The sequence below is a fragment of the Oncorhynchus clarkii genome, chromosome 1 (assembly GCF_045791955.1).
Source record: "Oncorhynchus clarkii lewisi isolate Uvic-CL-2024 chromosome 1, UVic_Ocla_1.0, whole genome shotgun sequence".
NCBI lineage: Eukaryota > Metazoa > Chordata > Actinopteri > Salmoniformes > Salmonidae > Oncorhynchus > Oncorhynchus clarkii.
The window spans coordinates 23,083,574-23,105,491 of record NC_092147.1 but is presented as its reverse complement, the minus strand read 5'-3'; the positions used below and the strand labels follow the sequence as shown (position 1 = coordinate 23,105,491).

At 41.8% G+C, this 21,918-nt stretch overlaps 2 protein-coding genes across 5 annotated transcripts in view; both read right to left on the bottom strand.

The window, feature by feature from the left end:
• Window positions 1-2,187: 2,187 nt before the first annotated feature.
• Window positions 2,188-14,055, bottom strand: LOC139387413 (anoctamin-10-like). Of its 3 annotated transcripts, none has more exons than XM_071133777.1 (13): window positions 13,952-14,055; window positions 12,940-13,193; window positions 12,404-12,577; window positions 12,019-12,159; window positions 11,546-11,665; window positions 10,818-11,453; window positions 10,530-10,585; window positions 9,443-9,517; window positions 9,003-9,167; window positions 8,615-8,806; window positions 8,265-8,402; window positions 7,125-7,241; window positions 2,188-2,962 (listed from the first exon to the last, which is right to left on the bottom strand). In XM_071133777.1, the coding sequence occupies exons 2-13, from the start codon at window positions 13,187-13,189 to the stop codon at window positions 2,954-2,956; spliced, it is 2,073 nt and encodes a 690-aa protein (XP_070989878.1). In that variant the 5' UTR covers window positions 13,190-13,193; window positions 13,952-14,055; the 3' UTR covers window positions 2,188-2,953. The 3 variants fall into 3 exon arrangements, with proteins under 3 accessions (XP_070989878.1, XP_070989798.1, XP_070989708.1); XM_071133697.1 differs by lacking the exon at window positions 2,188-2,962 and adding an exon at window positions 6,064-7,037; XM_071133607.1 differs by lacking the exon at window positions 2,188-2,962 and adding an exon at window positions 6,064-7,037 and having other exon boundaries at window positions 13,763-14,040.
• Window positions 14,056-15,215: 1,160 nt separating this feature from the next.
• Window positions 15,216-21,918, bottom strand: part of LOC139387024 (fatty acid 2-hydroxylase-like) — a 36,300-nt gene continuing 29,597 nt past the window's right edge. Inside the window, exons 7-8 of one of the 2 annotated variants that reach the window (XR_011629126.1) lie at window positions 17,494-20,549; window positions 15,216-16,086 (exon numbers count right to left, since the gene is read on the bottom strand). Coding sequence is in view for 1 of the 2 variants with exons in the window: in XM_071133018.1 (XP_070989119.1) it covers window positions 20,401-20,549 (149 nt within the window). In the remaining variant the exon portion in view is untranslated. Of the gene's footprint in view, window positions 20,550-21,918 lie in introns of both variants that reach the window. The other variant, XM_071133018.1, reaches the window with a different exon arrangement.

Sequence of the window (21,918 nt, the reverse complement as noted above, 5' to 3'; positions counted from 1 at the left end):
AATGTTATTGGAGAGTGTTACAGTACGAGTGTCTTCAGAAAGCTGTGTTCTTTCCCATCAGTGGAATGCCCAGAGGAACGATGGAACAGTGGTACACGGAAATCCCATGCTACTGAATGCGAGCAGAATGAATGGCGTAGTCTCAGCCCCCTCGTTGTGGAAGAGAAGAGTGTAGTGATGGACACAGAGCACTAACCTTAGCTGGCACATATATGATATGAACACGCCAACTCCAACTCCCCTGTCTTCTTTCCTCTTCTGTCATTGGACGGGGTGGGCCTCGGATTCCACCAACCAGCTGTCTGGTCCTCCTCCACACCTGGCCTGGAGTCAGCTGACTGAGGTGTGTCCATCTGTCTGTCGGCCCAATGACCCTGATTTAAACTATGACTATGTCTCGATGAGATTCATTTATTTTTGTATTTATTTATTAAAGTGGATTAAACCAATCACGGTGTTGTGATGTGGATGATTTAAGGGGTACAGTTGAAGTCGGAAGTTTGCATACATTTAGGTTGGAGTCATTAAAACTCCTTTTTCAACCACTCAACCACGTTTTTCAACCATACACAAATTTCTTGTTAACAAACTATAGTTTTGGCAAGTCGGTAAGGACATCTGCTTTGTGCATGACACAAGCCATTTTTCCAACAATTGTTTACAGACAGATTATTTCACTTATAATTCACTGTATCACAATTTCAGTGGGTTGGAAGTTTACATACACTAAGTTGACTGTGCCTTTAAACAGCTTGGAAAATTCCAGAAAATGATGTCATGGCTTTAGAAGCTTCTGTTAGGCTAATTGACATAATTTGAGTCAGTTGGAGGTGTGCCTGTGGATGTATTTCAAGACCTACCTTCAAACTCAGTGCCTCTTTGCTTGACATCATGGGAAAATCAAAAGAAATCAGCCAAGACCTCAGGAAAAAAACTGTAGACCTCCACAAGTCTGGTTCATCCTTGGGAGCAATTTCCAAACGACTGAAGGTACCACGTTCATCTGTACAAACAATAGTTTGCAAGTATAAACACCATGGGACCACTCAGCCGGCATACCGCTCAGGAAGGAGACGCGTTCTGTCTCCTAGAGATGAACGTACTTTGGTGCGAAAAGTGCAAATCAATCCCAGAAAAACAGCAAAGGACCTTGTGAAGATGCTGGAGGAAACAGGTACAAAGTATAGATCCACAGTAAAAATGAGTCCTATATCGACATAACCTGAAAGGCCGCTCAGCAAGGAAGAAGCCACTGCTCCAAAAGCGCCATTAAAAAAAAAACGACGGTTTGCAACTGCACATGGGGACAAAGATGGTACTTTTTGGAGAAATGTCCTCTGATGAAACAAAAATAGAACTGTTTGGACATAATGACCATCGTTATGTTTGGAGGAAAAAGGGGAAGGCTTGCAAGTCGAAGAACACCATGTCAATCGTGAAGCATGGGGGTGACAGCATCATGTTGTGGGGGTGCTTTTTTGCAGGAGGGACTGGTGCACTTCACAAAATAGATGGTATCATGAGGTAGGAAAAGTATGTGGATTTATTGAAGCAACATCTCAAGACATCAAGTTAAAGCTTGGTTGCAAATGGGTCTTCTAAATGGACAATGACCCCAAGCATACTTCCAAAGTTGTGGCAAAATGGCTTAAGGACCACAAAGTCAAGGTATTGGAGTGGCACACACTTTTTCGGTTGTGGGCAGAACCGAAAAAGTGTGTGCGAGCAAGTAGGCCTTAAAACCTGACTCAGTTACACCAGCTCTGTCAGGAGGAATGGGCCAAAATTCACCCAACATATTGTGGGAAGCTTGTAGAAGGCTACCCAAAACGTGACCCAAGTTAAACTATTTAAAGACAATGCTACCAAATACTAATTGAGTGTATGTAAACTGCTGACCCACTGGGAATATGATGAAAGAAATAAAAGCTGAAATGAATCATTCTCTCTACTATTATTCTGACTTTTCTGACTTTAGCCAAATACAAGGAATTTTTACAAGGATTACATGTCAGGAATTGTGTAAAACCTAGTTTAAATGTATTTGGCTAAGGTGTATGTAAACTTCCGACTTCAACTGTATGTGCTGTAGAGATTATCAACCAATAATTATTCCTCTGAAGCAGTCATGGTTTTCTTTTTTAGTCAGTCAAATGATAAAAATGCATCAAAAGGAATTTCAGTACCTTTTTGGATGATTAGGTATGTTTAGTTTATTTAGTCAAACACAACCATCAACCCAGCTGTTTATATTCATCCAACACTGCATCTGTTCTAAAATCTTCCTTTTTACAAGATACAGATAATGCACATGTAATAACATAACATATTCCAACATCAAGCTCATCATCAATCCATATGTTTAAATATAGTCATCTTCAAATAAAAGTACACAGATATTATGTGATATCAAGTGCTTTCAGTGGTGTTGCAATGTGCCTGAAGCGTATAACATAACACTCATAATGTGAAAGTACATGCTTAGAAAAAAAGAGTTCCAAAAGGGTTCTTCGGGAAGTCCCCTTAGGAGAATCCTTTTTGGTTCCAGGTAGAACCCAAAACCAAAAATGGAACCAAAAATAGTTATTCAAAGGGTTCTCCTATGGGGGCAGGCGAAGATCCCTTTTAGGCTAGATAGCATCTTTCTTCCTAAAAGTGTACATGGAACACACTGTCGGGAAAAATGTACAAAATGATATGCATATTTGCACTTGTGTGATTATACATCAAATGAAATACTTGCATAGTATGTTTCACACACACAATAAAGTCCAAAGCTACCCAATATTTCAAGAAGTCTCAAACACACTTATGCTGAAGCTGCATTTACACAACGTACAAAAGCTCTTAGCTCTTGCTCTTTGGTTTTCCTTCCTCAGTGCCTCGCCTCTCACTCTAGTACAGGGATGTCAAATATATGGCCCACGGGCTGGATCCGGCCAGCGAAAGGTTCCTATCCGGCCTGCGGGTGGTTTAAGTACATATAGATAGATAGATAGATAGATAGATAGATAGATAGATAGATAGATAGATAGATAGATAGATAGATAGATAGATAGATAGATAGATAGATAGATAGATAGGTAGGTTCGGCGCATGTGACACATTTCTTTGGGGGGGGGGGATTTGACATATACAGTGCATTTGGAAAGTATTCAGACGCCTTGACTTTTTCCACATTTTGTTACGTTACAGCCTTATTCTAAAATGTTTTTCCTCATCAATCTACAGTAATAATACCACATAATGACAAAGCAAAAACAGGTTTTTAGAAATGTTACGAGACTCGAAAATTGAGCTCAGGTGCATCCTGTTTCCATTGATCATCCATCCGTGAGAGGTTTCTAGAACTTGATTGGTGTCAGACGCTCCCCATCCAACTTGACAGAGCTTGAGAGGATCTGCAGAGTGGAATGGGAGAAACTCCCCAAATAAAGGTGTGCCAAGCTTGTAGCATCATACCTAAGAAGATTTGAGACTGTAATCGCTGCCAAAGATGCTTCAACAACGTACTGAGTAAAGAGTCTGGATACTTATGTAAATGTGATATTACAGTTTTACATTTTTAATAAATGTGCTAAAATTTCTAAAAACCTGTTTTTGCTTTGTCATTATGGGGTAATGCGTGTAGGTTGATGAGTAAAAAAATATGTAATCAATTTTATAATAAGACTGTAACGTAACAAAAGGGGGTCTGAATACGTTCGAATGCACTGTATACATACAGTGGGGCAAAAAAGTATTTAGTCAGCCACCAATTGTGCAAGTTCTCCCACTTACATTTTTTTTTTCATCATAGGTACACTTCAACTATGACAGACAAAATGAGGGAAAAAAATCCAGAAAATCACATTGTAGGATTTTTAATGAATTTATTTGCAAATTTTGGTGGAAAATAAGTATTTGGTCACCTACAAACAAGCAAGATTTCTGGCTCTCACAGACCTGTAACTTCTTCTTTAAGAGGCTCCTCTGTCCTCCACTCGTTACCTGTATTAATGGCACCTGTTTGAACTTGTTATCAGTATAAAAGACACCTGTCTACAACCTCAAAAGGTCACACTCCAAACTCCACTATGGCCAAGACCAAAGAGCTGTCAAAGGACACCAGAAACAAAATTGTAGACCTGCACCAGGCTGGGAAGACTGAATCTGCAATAGGTAAGCAGCTTGGTTTGAAGAAATCAACTGTGGGAGCAATTATTAGGAAATGGAAGACATACAAGACCACTGATAATCTCCCTCGATCTGGGGCTCCACGCAAGATCTTACCCCGTGGGGTCAAAATGATCACAAGTGCGGTGAGCAAAAATCCCAGAACCACACGGGGTGACCTAGTGAATGACCTGCAGAGAGCTGGGACCAAAGTAACAAAGCCTACCATCAGTAACACACTACGCCGCCAGGGACTCAAATCCTGCAGTGCCAGACGTGTCCCCCTGCTTAAGCCAGTACATGTCCAGGCCCGTCTGAAGTTTGCTAGAGAGCATTTGGATGATCCAGAAGAAGATTGAGAGAATGTCATATGGTCAGATGAAACCAAAATAGAACTTTTTGGTAAAAATTCAACTCGTCGTATTTGGAGGACAAAGAATGCTGAGTTGCATCCAAAGAACACCATACCTACTGTGAAGCATGGGGATGGAAACATCATGCTTTGGGGCTGTTTTTCTGCAAAGGGACCAGGACGACTGATCCGTGTAAAGGAAAGAATGAATGGGGCCATGTATCGTGAGATTTTGAGTGAAAACCTCCTTCCATCAGCAAGGGCATTGAAGATGAAACGTGGCTGGGTCTTTCAGCATGACAATGATCCCAAACACACCGCCCGGGCAACGAAGGAGTGGCTTCGTAAGAAGCATTTCAAGGTCCTGGAGTGGCCTAGCCAGTCTCCAGATCTCAACCCCATAGAAAATCTTTGGAGGGAGTTGAAAGTCCGTGTTGCCCAGCAACAGCCCCAAAACATCACTGCTCTAGAGGAGATCTGCATGGAGGAATGGGCCAAAATACCAGCAACAGTGTGTGAAAACCTTGTGAAGACTTACAGAAAACGTTTGACCTCTGTCATTGCCAACAAAGGGTATATAACAAAGTATTGAGATAAAATGTTGTTATTGACCAAGTACTTATTTTCCACCATCATTTGCAAATAAATTCATTAAAATCCTACAATGTGATTTTCTGGATTTTTTTTTCTAATTTTGTCTGTCATAGTTGAAGTGTACCTATGATGAAAATTACAGGCCTCTCTCATCTTTTTCAGTGGGAGAACTTGCACAATTGGTGGCTGACTAAATACTATTTTGCCCCCCTGTATGGATATGTATATCTATTTATATGTGTATATATATATATATATATATATATATATATATATATATATATATATATATATATATATATATATATATATATATATATACAGTACCGGTCAAAAGTTTGGACACACCTACTCATTCAAGGGTTTTTCTTTATTTGTACTATTTTCTACATTGTAGAAATAAGCTGTCATCAAGGCAAATGGTGGCCACTTTGAAGAATGTCAAATATAAAATATTTTTATATTTTGATTTGTTTAACTTGGTTACTACATGATTCCATATGTGTTATTTCATCGTTTTGATGTCTTCACTATTATTCTACAATGTAGAAAATAGTAAAAATATAGAAAAACCCTTGAATGAGTAGGTGTGTCCAAACTTTTGACTGGTACTGTATATATATATATATATATATATATATATATATATATATATATATATATATATATATATATATATATATATATATATATATATATATATATTCTTTAAATTATTATTGTCCAAACTTTTGACTGGTACCGTATAAAATATTATTTTTAAAATTATTATTATGCATTTTTAAGGGGGAATTAAACTCATTATACTTTGAAATGACTAAAACAACATTGAAACTGTGTAGAAATGCTAATGGGCCTACATTCTTACAGTTTCTTGAGTGTGTCCAGCAAATCACCGAAATGAAAGCTAGACAGACAAGGAGTAACATTTTCAAAAACAATAGAGAAGTATTTTTTGCACGTTTTGACAGTGAGGAAATATAGCACATTTTCAGTGCAGCTCTCCGGACCTCGATGAAGACCAAATGGCCCCCGGACCAAAATTAGTTTGACACCCCTGCCATCTCCCATGACATAAGAGACTTCTCTAGTTATGACTAGAGCAGTCCTCCAGGGTGAGATACTGAGACTGACAGAGCTTCTCAGGGCAGACTCTGGCAGGCTCCAGGATTTAGGTTTAGAGGTCAGACAGACATCTCTTTGGATCCTCCTCTCCCTCATCGCCATGGCAGCTGATTCTAATGAGCCCCCAGGTCCAGACCAACATTTGAAGGGCAACAGGAGACAGATTATGGACTTCCCCTCAGGGGTTCCCAGTGGTGTAAAGTACTTAAGTAAACATACTTTTAAGTACTACTTAAGTCGTTTTTTGGGGTATCTGTACTTCACTATTTATATTTTTGACTACTTTTACTTTTACTCCACAACATCCCTAAATAAAATAATGTACTTTTTACTCCTTACATTTTCCCTAACACACAAAAGTACTCGTTACAATTAGAATGCTCAAGCAGAATTATGGCACCTATCAATATAACACTTTGTCATCCCTACTGCCTATGATCTGGCGGACTCACAAAACACAACTACTGTGTTTGTAAATTATGTCTGAGTGTTGAAGTGTGCCCCTTTCTGTCCGTAATTAAAAATAACAAGGAAAATAGTGCCAACTAGTTTGCTTAATATAAGGAATTTTATGTACAGCATTTACTTTTACTTTGTACTTTTACTCAAGTATGACAATGTAGTACTTTTTCTACCACTGTACTTAAGTACATTTAAAACCAGATACTTTTAGACTTTTACTCAAGTAGTACTTGACTGGGTAACTTTCACTTTTACTTGAGCCATTTTCTGTTAAGGTATCTTTACTTTTACTCAAGTATGACAATTGAGTACTTTTCCACCACTGGGGGTTCCACAACCTTTAGAGCTTCTGTAAAGTCAAAGGGAGATGTTTGATTGTCAGACACTTGATTGTTACGGTAAGGTCAGGGCTTTTCTATAATGATTATTCTCTCACCTGCTGCCCAAGAGCTTGCATGGAGTGAAACTCAATCTGTTCCCTCTTGATTCTGACCCAGTCTGGTTCGTCTGGGATCATAAAAGCAAGAATCATCTTGACCAGGATCAGGACATGCTGACAAACAAACACACACATATACACTAAGTATTAGTATACAATACATGAAGAACACCTGCTCTTTCCATGACTGACAACCCTAGTCACAGACTGTTCTCTCTGCTACTGCACGGAAAGCGGTACCTTAGTGCCAAGTCTAGGTCCAAGAGGCTCCTAAACTGCTTTTACCTCCAAGGCATGAGACTACTGAACAGCTAATCAAGTGGCTACCCAGACTATTTGCATTGCCCCCCCCCCCCCTCTGTTATTATCTTTGCATAGTCACTTTAATAACTCTACCTACATGTACATATTACCTCTTTAATAATTAGTTTTTCTTATCTCTTACTTTTAGGTATTTTCTTAAAACTGCATTGTTGGTTAATTAAGGACTTGTAAGTAAGCATTTCACTGTAAGGTCTACTACACCTGTTGTGTTTGGAGCATGTGACAAATAACATTTAATTTGATTTGACCAGATGAATCGAGATGAATGCCATGGTCCCTAATTGACGTCACTTGTTAAATCCACTTAGATGTAGATGAAGGGGAGGAGAGTATTTTTAAGCCTTCATACAATTGAGACATGGGTTGTGTGTGTGTCATTCAGAGGGTGAATGGGAAAGACAAAAAATGTAAGTACCTTTGAACAGGGTATGTTAGTAGGTGGCAGGCGCACCGGTTTGTGTCAAAAACTACAACACTGCTGGGTTTTTCACACTCAACAGTTTTCTGTGTGTATCAAGAATGGTCCACCAACCAAAGGACATCCAGCCAACTTGACACAACTGTGGGAAGCATTGGCGTCAACATGGGCCTAGCATCCCTGTGGAACGCTTTCAGCACGTTGTGGAGTCCATGCACAGATCAATTGAGGCTATACTTCAGAGCAACTCAATATTAGGAAGCTGTTCCTAATGTTTGGTATACTCAGTGTACATACAACATATGTCAGTTGGGTAGATAATGACAGAGTAATATGCTATGAATAAGACAACTGTTATGAGCAAGATACTGAACTGTACTATAATCATACTGTACCTCGACCAGAATGGCGAAGAGAATGATGTTTCTGCCGCTAATCCCTCCCTCCAGACAGAACTCCCGGACCCGAGGAGACAGTAGCAACAGCCAGCAGTTAGACATAACTGAAACAAACCCCAGAACCTCAAACGCTGTCTGAAATATACAAAGGCATACATAAGTATAGTTACAGGCACATACAAGGACAGGAGCAAAGACAGACACGTGTACAGCAACATGGATTGGCACCAATTTGAAAATGACATTAACCACATCTATTTATTCACCAGATTTAGCTACATAGCTAATTTCCATCTGCAGTAAAATTGTTCACATTTTCACATTCCCTCTCTTAAAAACCACCTGACCTGCCACACTCCTATGTTGGACACAGGGGCTGAAAAGGGTTTTCGGAACAGTTTACAGATCTTGTATGCATCTGCTCTGATCTCTGTGACGTTGTTGAGGAGCAGGAGGACGGCGGTGAGCGGGTACACACAGGAGAACAGACTCAAATACCCAAACTGCACCAGCAACTCAATGTACTCAGCAAATAGGCCCTGAAACATAGCGACAGATGCGATAAGTTACACACCAAAACATAACATTCAGTCACATACAGTACAAATACAGTGCAAATACACCCAACCTTAATTCAACCCCCTACGGCACAGATACAAAGAAAGTCAGACAAGAGCACAATGAAGAGAAACAGAGGAAAACGTTCAAACACAAACACATTTTACATGGACTTACTGGAAAAGGGGGCAGGCTTCTCTGGGCTCTGAGTTTGTCCACATTTGGGTCATCCTCCTGCTGCTTCTTCTGAGGAGCACTGAAGAAGCGGTCCACTATGAACGGCACCACCACCTCTGTACACTGGTTCACCAGTTGGGTCACGATTAGCAGAGACGCAAGCCTCTGCGTACATAGACAGATGGTTAACACACACAAATAGTTACCTGCTGTATACAAACGCACTCATGCATGCACCCGCACACGCACACACACACACACACATTCTGTGATCAACTACTTTAGGTGCAGTACATACTGCACACAGAGAGATCATGATGTGTTCTGTTGCACAGCTCAAGAAAACATTTATTTACATTAGCGATTTTTACTGTTACATTGTAAATAATTTCCTCTGGCCAGTCATAAACAAACAGTGCTGCCCAGCTGAAATCTCTTACCTTCCTTAGAAGTGAAAGGTCTTGTTTGTAGAAGGCAATGTGAAATAGCACAGCAAAGTAGTTGAAGAAAGTGAACTGCAAAATAGACATTTGCAGTTTCAAAGCTAATTTCCAGCAATGCTACACATTTTGCTATGGGGCTGAGAAGATTTTACCGTTTTAAAGCTGGTTTCCTGCAATTCTACTTATTTTGCCATAGGGCTGAGAAAACATTTAACAGTTTTAAAGCTAGTTTCCTGCAAATCTTTACATTTGTCATATGGTTGAGTGAAAAATGGCAGTTTCAAAGCTAATTTCCTGCAATTCTACACATTTTGTCATTGGGCGGAAAGAACATTTTACAGTTTTAAAGCTAGTTGTAGTTTCCTACAATTTTACACATTTTGACATGGGGCTGAGAGAAAATTTGCAGTTTTAAAACAAGCTTTCTGCAATAGCACAAATTTTTACCATGGCTTATGCCATGTTCTTATGCTATCTGGGTGACTCAAACATTATAACAAAATCAATGGGGGACTCATGCCATGACTACATTTTTATTTTGGTGATTGTTAGTTCCAAGAGGTGATCTACATTTTAAATATATTGCTCCAATATATTTTCTACATACTTTATATCTAGTTCTAGTCATTTAAGTTCACACTGAAAACATTTTACTGAAAATGATTTGGGATGGTAAAATAGCACACCGCCGCTGCTAAATGCACATGTGAGAAACACTGAACACATATCCTGTTTTACTGTATCTGATTTGCCTCTGACTAAGGAATGGCTCCCACATCTGCTTATACATACACAGATGATACCAACTGCACACTACATCTACCTGTATCAGAATACATTTAGCTCTGCACCAGGGACTAATGCAACAGATTTAGATATTCAGTAGGAACAGAGAGAGAGGGAGGACCAGAGGGATAGGTGAAGGATGAGGAGGAGGAGGAGGAGAAGGAGGGGGAGGGGGAGGAAGAAGGAGGAGGAGGAGGAGAAAGAGGAGGAGGAGGAGAAGGAGGAGGAGGAAGAAGGAGGAAGAGGAGGAGGAGGAGAGGAATAAACTGACAGATGGGGAAGGACGAGTGGGACTGACCAGGAGGACTTTGGTGGTATGATGGTTCTGGAAGGAGGACTCCTCTCTGTGGTTTTCTACAAGAAGAAAATAAACAGATTTTCAGGTGTTACATTTGCATACTGTATGATTCTATTAGCCTATGCCCTTCGGTGAACTTAACTCTGTTTTCCCAAACATTTTACCCCCCACCACAATTATTCATCAACATCAAACTTATTGTCTCTCTCCCTCTTCTCAATTTGATTATTTTTCACCTCCTCCCTATCTAACCCATCTACCTCTCCGTCGCCCAGTGCCCTTTCTCACCCCACTCGGTGAGTTGCATGGCCACAGTGCGGTACACATTCCCCAGCATGTTGGTGTAGATGATGTGAGCCACAGAGGGCAGGTATAGCAGAGCTCCAGAGAACAGGGAGCCGCTGTCCTGATGGAAGCCCTGTGCCAGTGCCTCTCCGTGGTAGAACCCTGTCATACCCAGCACCACCATCCCCAGGAAGAACCCCACCAGGGGCACAGACACCAGGCCTACACGCAGCTGCCTCTGCCACTCCGGGAACAGGGGCTCCAGCCGCCCGGTCACAGGGTTGATCCCCAGGGTGCCGTGGAAACCAGGGCGGGGCTCAGCGAAGCGCTCGGCCAGGTGCAGCAAGCCCCAGCGGTGGGAGAGGGAGGAGCTGCGTCGCTTCCAGAACTCCATGACCAGCGTGGACCACAACATGCTGAACACGGCCTGTACCATGTGACCGCTGACCGAGGGGCTGTCGTCCACCTCTACCACCCCCCCAGCCTGCTCCTTCACAACTCCAGCTCCTGATCCACCTCCAGGCAGCAGAAAGGTCAGCACCAGGCCTAGGATAGCAGGGGGCACCAGAGCCCAGGTGTAGAAGTCCAGAAAGCTGAAGTAAAACCCCACGGTGCCTCCGAAGTAGGCTTGGATAGAGTCTGCATAAAGGACAGAGAGACCATTAGTAGGATAAAGGAATACAAGTTTGTGTATGTGTGTCTATGTTTATAATTATGTTGTTGTTGTTTACCAAGAGGCTGTCCCCATATCTGCTTCCCAGAGTACCAGTTTCTGCACAGGTCTGTCAGTCTCTGCTTGTCATGCAGAGGGAAGATGTCCTTTATCACTCCCGCCTTCTCTAGCTTCTGACCTACAATATAGAGACAAGAGGGATAGGCTAGGACAGGACAGAGAGCTGTACAATACAATTACCATTACTACACATACAGACAGGGATAAGGAGGTAACATAGGCAGAAGCTCGGCAGAATTGCATTACACTGTTAACGCTATCCAGCATATGTAGGGACAGTGTGTTGTAGTTCTCAGAGCAGTAAGGGAGGACAGGAGAGAGCACAGAAATGATCAACCAGAGGTGGAGCTCTGCCCTGCTGCAGAGCAGCTTAGCTAAGCAAAATAATGACAAAGAGAACAGAAAATGCTGAGGTAAACAGAATATTTAAAACAGCGCGCGCGCACACACACACACAGAGTAGAGACTCACATATGTTCTCCCTGGCCTTCAGGACCCCCTGAGACTCAGGGACTCCAGGGATTTTCTGCCCCTTCTGGGCCCTTAGAAAGTCCAGCTCATACTTGACTATGTACTGACGCTCCGCTAGCGTCAGGAACTCCTGCATGTCATCTGGTAACACAAAGGACAGGCGTCAATCAAGACTGTCATATATATTACATTTCATATTGTATTTGATCTTTATTACTACAGTTTATTACCACAGTGAATGTGTTGATTGTATTCCAACAGAAGGTGTATTGGGTGCTGAATATCTACACAACAAGTTCAATTTCAACTTGCCTAGTCGTGTTAGTAACTGTTATTACCGTAACTATCCCTCTACTCTTTCCCTGCTGATTACCAACATTCTTACCAACATTTCTGAAGTTGTCTCTGTCATTGTAGGAGAAAGCAACCATGTCTCCATTGTGGTATTTCTTACACAGACCCAAGTCCTCTGTGGCTCTGAGGAGAGTGCAGCGAGGAGCAGACACCACGATCACATCCCCACACTCATCCTCTCCAGGGTGGGCCAGCAACGCTGCGCCTAGTCCAGGGAGGAAGAGAGAGGTTCAACCATATTATCATTGCCTCTACTGCAGTGTTCTTTGAGGGTGTAGTCCTACAATCTTCAGTTTCAGCCCGGTAATGACTGACACCTGATTCAGCTAATAAACTTAGATACTGATGAATGCTCCCGCAGTTGTAATGTGCAGCGTTTTGACTCAAAGGTCTTCGTCAGGCTTAACCCACGTTAATAAAGCAGTCCCTGGATGTACGTACACTACTTTGTAACAAGAGACTCAACTAATAAACTAATATTACTCAATAGTACTGAGCTGGAACAAAACACAACAAAGATTGAAGACGTCTGATCTGCTGCTGACCCTATCTGACCTGACCTCTCACCTCCGTCTCTCTCGGACACCTCGATCAGGGAGATGAGCCACCTCTTGGTGACAGGCTGGATGTTGTCTGAAAGCTGAATGAGGACCAGGGGCTCCACCTGCTCAGACACACAGCAGGGACAGCTGACCTGCGTCCAGGAGCCCTGGTTCAGGACCTTCGTCTGGGTTTGGACGGAGCCTTCATCTTCATTACCCAGCAATGCCGTTGTCTCCCTGCGGCCTTCACCTTTATCACCTAGTGATGTCATCATCTCCCTGTAGAGAGGCAGTGTGTGTTACCTGGTTCATCATCTGTGATATATTTATACACCCTGTAATCCACACATTTACATGGAGTTCAAATGGCCATAGAAGGTTGTGGCTGTAGGTTAGAGAGCAGGCCAATTTGCATGTGATGCTGAGAGGACAGGGTAGCAGTAAAACATAGAGAGGACAGAGAGGAATGACCAGATGGCAATCTGAGATCTGAAGTTGTGAACACTGAGTCAACATAGGAGGGCAGCAGTAGCCAGAGATAGACGTTATCAACAGAAACAAGGGGCCAGGCCGGCTGCAGTACATAGTCTCCTTTGTGCTTGGCTCTAAGTGCTTTAAAGCACTGTCTCTTTAATTATGTTGTGCGTCAAGAAGGAACCGCAGAGAGCAACGGCAGTGTGGTAGCAGCATCTGAGCAGATAAGCAACTTCCTATGGGCTCTGCCTCTGACAACACAGATACATATAACATGTAACATCAAGACCGAGAGGAAGAAAGTGAAAGCTAGATAGAGGAGGAAGGAGGGAGGGAGGTAAAGAATAATGAGTGTATGAAGGAGTGTACGGTACCTGACAGGGCGCTGAGGTATAGGTCAATAGGCGTATGTGGATAGCTGGACCACACCCCCTCCAGTGTGATGTTTGAACACACACAATAGCACAGACAACACACACACGAACATACACACACAGTTGTCCTGAAATAAAGGTGGGGCCTGGTCAGGGGTCCTGAACACAGACCTAAACACACACACTTACACACTACGGATCTGTCCTTGCAGATGGTTGATTCAAAGTTGAGTTGCAGGACAAGAATGCAGTGAAACTTCTCCTTCCCTTCAGGGTGTGGAGCTCTGCTCACTGCGTTTATTTTTCCTCCCTGACAGGCACCTCCCATCTCTGTCTGCCTTTGTCTGTCTGCAGCCCTGGGTCCTACTGTCCCACAGAGCTCTGAGTCAGACCATAGCCGCCACAGTACTGAACTACTCCCACACAGCAGGCTGCATATGCAGTGGGGTCTGAATTTGACACCCTTGATAAAGATTAGCAAAAATGACTGTATAAAATAAATAATTCAAATACAATACTATATTGTATGCCCTCCAAAATTGGGAAATTCTATTATTTTATACTAATACAATTGCTCAGATAAAGAGATTTTGTTTAGTAAGTAATACATTTTTCTCTGAAACAGCAGAATTCATGGTTCCTTCAATGAAGGCAAGTCGCCCAGATCCTGAGGCAGCAAAGCATCCCCAAACCATCACACTACTACCACCATGCTTGACCGTTGGTATGAGGCTCTTACTGTGGAATGCAGTGTTTGGTTTTCACCAAACATAACGTGAGCAGTGTTGTCCAAAAAGTCAACTCACGTTTGCCAAAAAAGCACCTGGAAGCACCTGGATGATCGTCAAGACTCCTGGAAAAATGTAATGTTTTGGAATGGCCTAGTCAAAGTCCAGACTTAAACCCCATTGAGATGTTGTGGCCGGACTGAAAACAATTTATGCTAGAAAACCCTCAAATATTGTTGAGTTAAAACAGTTCTGCATGGAAGAGTGTGCCACAATTCTTCCACAGTGATGTGAGAGATGTTTGGTTGCAGTCATTGCAGCTAAAGGTGGCACAACCTTTTGAGTTTTGCATAACTGTATAAAATAAATGAAAATGATCCAAAGTTGTATTTGTTAACTCAGGTCCCTTTATATAATATTAGGTTTTGGTTGAAGATCTAAAAACCGGTGTCGAAAATATCCAAAAATAGAGAAAATCAGAAATGGGACAAATATTGTTTTTCACGGCACTGTATGCTGTAGGAAATCACCTTCATTAGTAGCCATTAGTAAGGCAAAGAATAACAGAATGATCTACAGTTCAGTACATCAACATGACTATTAAAAAATAAATAATTGTAGGTTTAGAGTAAAAATCTGCATTTCGCTACACTCACAATAACATCTGCTAACCATGTGTATGTGATCAATAAAATGTTGATTTGAAAACAAAACATGACAAGCGATCAGAAATATAAAGACATTTATTTACTGATACTTCCCCATTTGCATAGACATTTGAAATTCCAAAACAAAAGGCAAAACATGTGCTAAACCGATTTTACAATATTATTGCATAATTGAGCAGATAATTTCATTTGTCAGAATCAAAGCTTACAAGTTGTTAATAAATATAGAAACATGTATCTACAGGCCTATACTACTTTAACACAACAGGTGGCACCCTCCTGCTCACAAGATGCTTGGTCCAGTCAAAGGCTAGGGTGGGTGTTGATACAGAGGAGGGGGAGGGGCATGCCAAACTCAGATGTCATTATTATCATTTTTATCAACACCATCAGCATCCTTATTATCATCCTTATTATCATATCACAACAATATTTGGTTCGTCATCAAGTCATGAAAAGTCCATCATACAAAAGTCATAAGCACGGGTACAAATATTGTCTTGAACGTGCATTGTCACTACTGTGAGATGAGTTCTTGATGCTAATCAGGGTATCTTACTGATCCTCCACTGACAGTTCTCTGTCCGAACACAACGTGAACACGACCAGACCCTGAGTCCTGACCCCAAACCTGACCTAAGTTCCAAACAGACCACTCCCACCCCCATTTAAATGACTGCAAGGAGGAGGATTTTATACAGTAAAGCAAATGCTGGATTACACATATTTATGTGATGAAGAATTACTCTCTTGGCATATATTAACTCCCATCAAGCCCCAATGGAGGTGATAGGAGACTGTGGACCCAGGACGTGTCCTTAGCTGTAGTGATATATACATTTGTACGTTTGCCCACTGACAAAGAAAGGATCAGTTTATAATTTTAATGGTAGGTTTATTTGAACAGTGAGAGTCAGAATAACAACAACTAAAAAATCCAGAAAAACGCATGTCAGCATTTTTATAAATTGATTTGCATTTTAATGAGGGAAATAAGTATTTGACCCCTCTGCAAAACATGACTTGGCAAAACCCTTGTTGGCAATCACAGAGGTCAGACGTTTATTGTAGTTTGCCACCAGGTTTGCACACATCTCAGGAGGGATTTTGTCCCACTCCTCTTTGCAGATCTTCTCCAAGTCATTAAGGTTTCGAGGCTGATGTTTGGCAACTCGAACCTTCAGCTCCCTCCACAGATTTTCTACGGGATTAAGGTCTGGAGACTGGCTAGGCCAGGTGCTTCTTCTTGAGCCACTCCTTTGTTGCCTTGGCTGTGTGTTTTGGGTCATTGTCATGCTGGAATACCCATCCATGACCCATTTTCAATGCCCTGGCTGAGGGAAGGAGGTTCTCACCCAAGATTTGACAGTACATGGCCCCGTCCATCGTCCCTTTGATGCGGTGAAGTTGTCCTGTCCCCTTAGCAGAAAAACACCCGGAAAGCATAATGTTTCCACCTCCATGTTTGACATTGGGGATGGTGTTCTTGGGGTCATAGGCAGCATTTCTCCTCCTCCAAACACGGCGAGTTGAGTTGATGCCAAAGAGCTCCATTTTGGTCTCATCTGACCACAACACTTTCACCCAGTTGTCCTCTGAATCATTCAGATGTTCATTGGCAAACTTAAGACAGGCATGTATATGTGCTTTCTTAAGCAGGGGGACCTTGCGGGCGCTGCAGGAATTTAGTCCTTCACGGCGTAGTGTGTTACCAATTGTTTTCTTGGTGACTATGGTCCCAGCTGCCTTGAGATCATTGACAAGATCCTCCCATGTAGTTCTGGGCTGATTCCTCACCATTCTCATGATCATTGCAACTCCACGAGGTGAGATCTTGCATGGAGCCCCAGGCCGAGGGAGATTGACAGTTCTATTGTGTTTCTTCCATTTGCGAATAATCACACCAACTGTTGTCACCTTCTCACCAAGCTGCTTGGCGATGGTCTTGTAGCCCAATCCAGCCTTGTGAAGGTCTACAATCTTGTCCCTGACATCCTTGGAGAGCTCTTTGGTCTTGGCCATGGTGGAGAGTTTGAAATCTGATTGATTGATTGCTTCTGTGGACAGGTGTCTTTTATACAGGTAACAAACTGAGATTAGGAGCACTCCCTTTAAGAGTGTACTCCTAATCTCAGCTGTATAAAAGACACCTGGGAGCCAAAAATCTTTTTGATTGAGAGGGGGTCAAATAAGTATGTCCCTCATTAAAATGCAAATCAATTTATAACATTTTTGACGTGCTGGATTTTTTGTTGTTATACTGTCTCTCACTGTTCAAATAAACCTACCATTAAAATAATAGACGGGTCATTTCTTTGTCAGTGGGCAAACATACAAAATCAGCAGGGGATCAAATACTTTCCCCGGGGGGAAAGTATTTGATCCATACATACACACACACTACGTTATGACCTAACGGTTCAAATCACTGTGAGACACATGTACTTTGTGAGGCCCCAGTCCCCTGTCACAGTCTCCTCTCTCCATGGTCCCCTGAGGAAATGTAGGAGTTTTTGGGATTATCTTTAGCGGCTTCACCCAAAGGACAAATTAAAAGGGGGAATAAGGGAATGAACAAAAACATATGGATTGCAGAAGATGGTAAAAAGGCTAGACACTTTAGGATATAAAACTAGTCAGAACAGTCGAGGATCGGCCTGGAACTGAACCGAAAGCCTCCCCTGTGGTTTAGTCTGATGCAAGATCGTCATCCTACATGCAGAGAGGGGCACAGGAACCTATAGTGGAGTCCTTATCAGTTCCATTCTGTAGCCATGTGCTCCTCCCTTCAGCAGGAGGCCTGATAGACTGGCCTCATGCCCTCAGTGTTCTGTCTCTGTATCCATGACAACACATATCCATCCATGCTTCCATCAATCCACACATCAATACACATCCATCTTCCTCTCACTCCATCTCTCTCCACCTAGTAAAACATCAACTCATTTGAGTTGTCATGTCAACAACAAACCAGAGTGTATAGGAGAGAGATGGAAAGGGAAAGATGCAGTCTCCCTTTGTTTGTACGAATGTTTGTATACATTTATTCATACCATTACTGAATAGAAAGACCTTGTTGAAATATAAATTAGTCTGAACATAGTGAAAGACTAAATCAGCTCCCTCCATACCTTCCCACAGATTTGAAAAGGAAATGCCCAAGTTTAAGAAAGACACTACAGACTAACCATCAGTGAATTCAGTGGGCACACGCTGTCAACAGCAATTTTCTGTGTCAAAACAGCATAGCTGTGATATAATGTTGAGAATGGGGTTAAGTCCTCATAACAATGTTACTAAGCGTTACTAAAAGTATTACTACCTCTTGACCTCTAGCTGCATAAACACTCCAGGGATAGAGAAGGGACTTTCCTGAATTTTCTTCAAATGTATAAACCTGGACAGCTTAGTTGTACAGTTGAAGTCGGAAGTTTACATACACCTTAGCCAAATACATTTAAAACTCAGTTTTTCACAATTCCTGACATTTAATCCTAGGAAAATTTCCCTGTCTTAGGTCAGTTAGGATCACCACTTTATTTTAAGAATGTGAAATGGTAGAATAATAGTAGAGAGAATGATTTATTTCAACTTTAATTTATTTCATCACATTCCCAGTGGGTCAGACGTTTACATACACTCAATTAGTATTTGGTAGCATTGTCATTAAATAGTTTAACTTGGGTCAAACATTTCAGGTAGCCTTCCACAAGCTTTCCACAATATGTTGGGTGAATTCCTCCTGACAGAGCTGGTGTAACGGAGTCCTGTTTCTAGGCTTCCTTGCTCGCACACACTTTTTCAGTTCTGCCCACAAATTTTCTATAGGGTTGAGGTCAGGGCTTTGTGATGGCCACTCCAATACCTTGACTTTGTTGTCCTTAAGCCATTTTGCCACAACTTTGGAAGTATGCTTGGGGTCATTGTCCATTTGGAAGACCCATTTGCAACCAAGCTTTAACTTCCTGACTGATGTCTTGAGATGTTGCTTCAATGTATCCACATAATTTCCCTTCCTCATATTGTCATCTATTTTGTGAAGTGCACCAGTCCCTCCTACAGCAAAGCACCCCCACAACATGATGCTGCCACCCCCATGCTTCACGGTTGACATGGTTGTTCTTCGGCTTGCAAGCATCCCTCTTTTTCCTCCAAACATAACAATGGTCATTATGGCCAAACAGCTCTATTTTTGTTTCATCAGACCAGAGGACATTTGTCCAAAAAGTACAATCTTTGTCCCCATGTGTAGCTGCAAACCATAGTCTAGAATATTTTTTATGGCGGTTTTGGAACAGTGGCTTCTTCCTTGCTGAGCGGCCTTTCAGGTTATGTCGATATAGGACTTGTTTTACTGTGGATATAGATGCTTAGTACCTGTTTCACCCAGCATCTTCACAAGGTACTTTGCTGTTGTTCTGGGATAGATTTGCACTTTTCGCACCAAAGTACGTTCATTTCTAGGAGACAGAACACGTCTCCTTCCTGAACGGTATGACGGCTGTGTGGTCCCATGGTGTTTATACTTGCATACTATGGTTTGTACAGATGAGTGTGGTACCTTCAATTTTTTTTCTGAGGTCTTGGCTGATTTCTTTTGATTTTCCCATGAAGTCAAGCAAAGAGGCACTGAGTTTGAAGGTAGGCCTTGAAATACATCCACAGGTACACCTCCATTTGACTCGAATTATGTCAATTAGCCTATCAGAGGCTTCTAAAGCCATGACATCAATCTCTAGAATTTTCCAAGCTGTTTAAAAGGCACGGTCAATTTAGTGGATGTAAACGTCTGACCCACTGGAAGTGTGATACAGTGAATTATAAGTGAAATAATCTGTCTATAAACAATTGTTGGAAAAATGACTTGTGTCATGCATAAAGTAGATGTCCTAATTGACTTGCCAAAACTATAGTTTGTTAACAAGACATTTGTGGAGTGGTTGAAAAACAAGTTAATGACTCCAACCTAAGTGTATGTAAACTTACAACTTCAACTGTATATAAGGACAACTATAATCTCTAACTTTCACCCTCCTAAACATCACTCTTTATCCTCTCTTCCACATTCACACTCCCTCTCTCACTTATTCTCTCTCTACTGCAGGGTTGGTAAACTCTTACCCTAGGAGGTCCGGAGCCTGCTGGTTTTCTGTTTTGTTCGAAGCAGCCAGAGCCAGCCAGAGACAAAGACAAGGACAGACAGACAGACTATAGGGACAGGCTGGGGTCAAAGGGTGTGGCGTCATTGAAGGGGTTGATTGCCAGGTCTAAGAGGGATGGGTGAAGGTCGCCCCCCAGTGGAGAGTAGAGTAATTTGGGTCTTCTGAAAGGTCTGTTCAGGGATCAGTGTGTTGAACGGATAGTCCCACAATGTGGTGCTGATTCCAAAGCCTGCAGAGGGAAACCAATTTATGCCATCAGTGAGAGGACAGAGTCAGAATTATTTTTGCACACATACAGGAATCCAGGTATAATATTTATGAGAACCATACACAAAGCTGAACTACAGGCAATTACAGAGACATATGGACAGTCTGAGGTAATATAATCAGAGCTTGACTTGGGCAGGAGCTCAGCGGAGATGAGTACCAGCACCTCAAAATGTTCAACTGCTTGAGATCCTGCTCCTGTTCTAGAATATTAGCTCAAAAGTACCAGCACCTATTTCAGTCCAAGACAAGCACGGAACATAATACTTGATCTTGTTCGTTCCCCATCCTCTTTATCAGAAGTCACTGTAACAGAAGTATGGTGACACAAAGCTATTCAAATCAAATCGTGTTGGTCACATACACATTTTTAGCAGATGATATTGTGGGTGTAGAAAAATGCTTGTGTTCCTAGCTCCAACAGTGCAGTCGTATCTAACAAGCAATGCCGGAGTGGCATTCACTAAAATACAGTAGAATAAAATACAGTATATACACATATGAGATGAGTAAAGCAGTATGTAAACATTGTTAAAGTGACTAGTGTTCCATTATTAAAGTGACCAGTGTTCCATTATTAAAGTGACCAGTGTTCCATTATTAAAGTGGCCGGTGATTCCATGTCTATGTATACAGGGCAACAGCCTCTAAGGTGCAAGGTTGAGTAACTGGGTGGGAACCAGTAAGTTATGGCTATTTAACTGTCTGATGGCTGTTGTGGAATAATCAGAATTTGTTGGTAACATATGTAAGATGTTTTGTATTCATCATATGTTATTAAAATGTTATTTTTGTATAATACTGTGGCAGGGTTGCAGTTATCTGTTCTATGTCAAGACTAAGTTGCATGGGCCGCAGAGAGGGGAGAGGTCAAAGTGTCATCATGTGTAAACATATCTTTTGCTCCACTGTGTCTGTATGCCAGTCCCTACTTTTCCCATCGGGGAAAGGAGGATGGCAGTGTCTGGAATCATTCTATCCTATCCGTCAGCTTGTCCAGGATTGGTTGTATTTAGAGTTGGTTGTATCTAAATGACAATTTGATATATGCCTGTTGATATGGAGGGTTGGTTTATGATTTCAGGGTTTGAGTAAGGAGACAAAGCTGAACGATTTATTATGTCTATGCTGTCTGACTATGTGTGTTTTTGCTATTAAAGGAACTCAGCTGCATTGAAGGGGGGCTCTCAGAGAATTCATGGTTAGACACTGAATTGCCTGAGAGTCACAGGGTTGTGATAGAGCTCATATAATTAAAGATGAACTTTGATAACTAACTCTGACTTGTGTGTGGTTTGCGCTCATGATTTGGTAAATAGAGGACATTTCCA

Coding starts and splice junctions, on each gene's coding strand:
- LOC139387413 (XM_071133777.1), bottom strand. CDS start 13,189: ATGATGACATCACTAGGTGATAAAGGTGAAGGCCGCAGGGAGACAACG. Junction 11,454..11,545: donor GATATGGGGACAGCCTCTTG/GTAAACAACAAC, acceptor TCCTTTATGCAG/ACTCTATCCAAGCCTACTTC. Junction 8,403..8,614: donor CCAACATAGGAGTGTGGCAG/GTCAGGTGGTTT, acceptor TGTATATTTCAG/ACAGCGTTTGAGGTTCTGGG.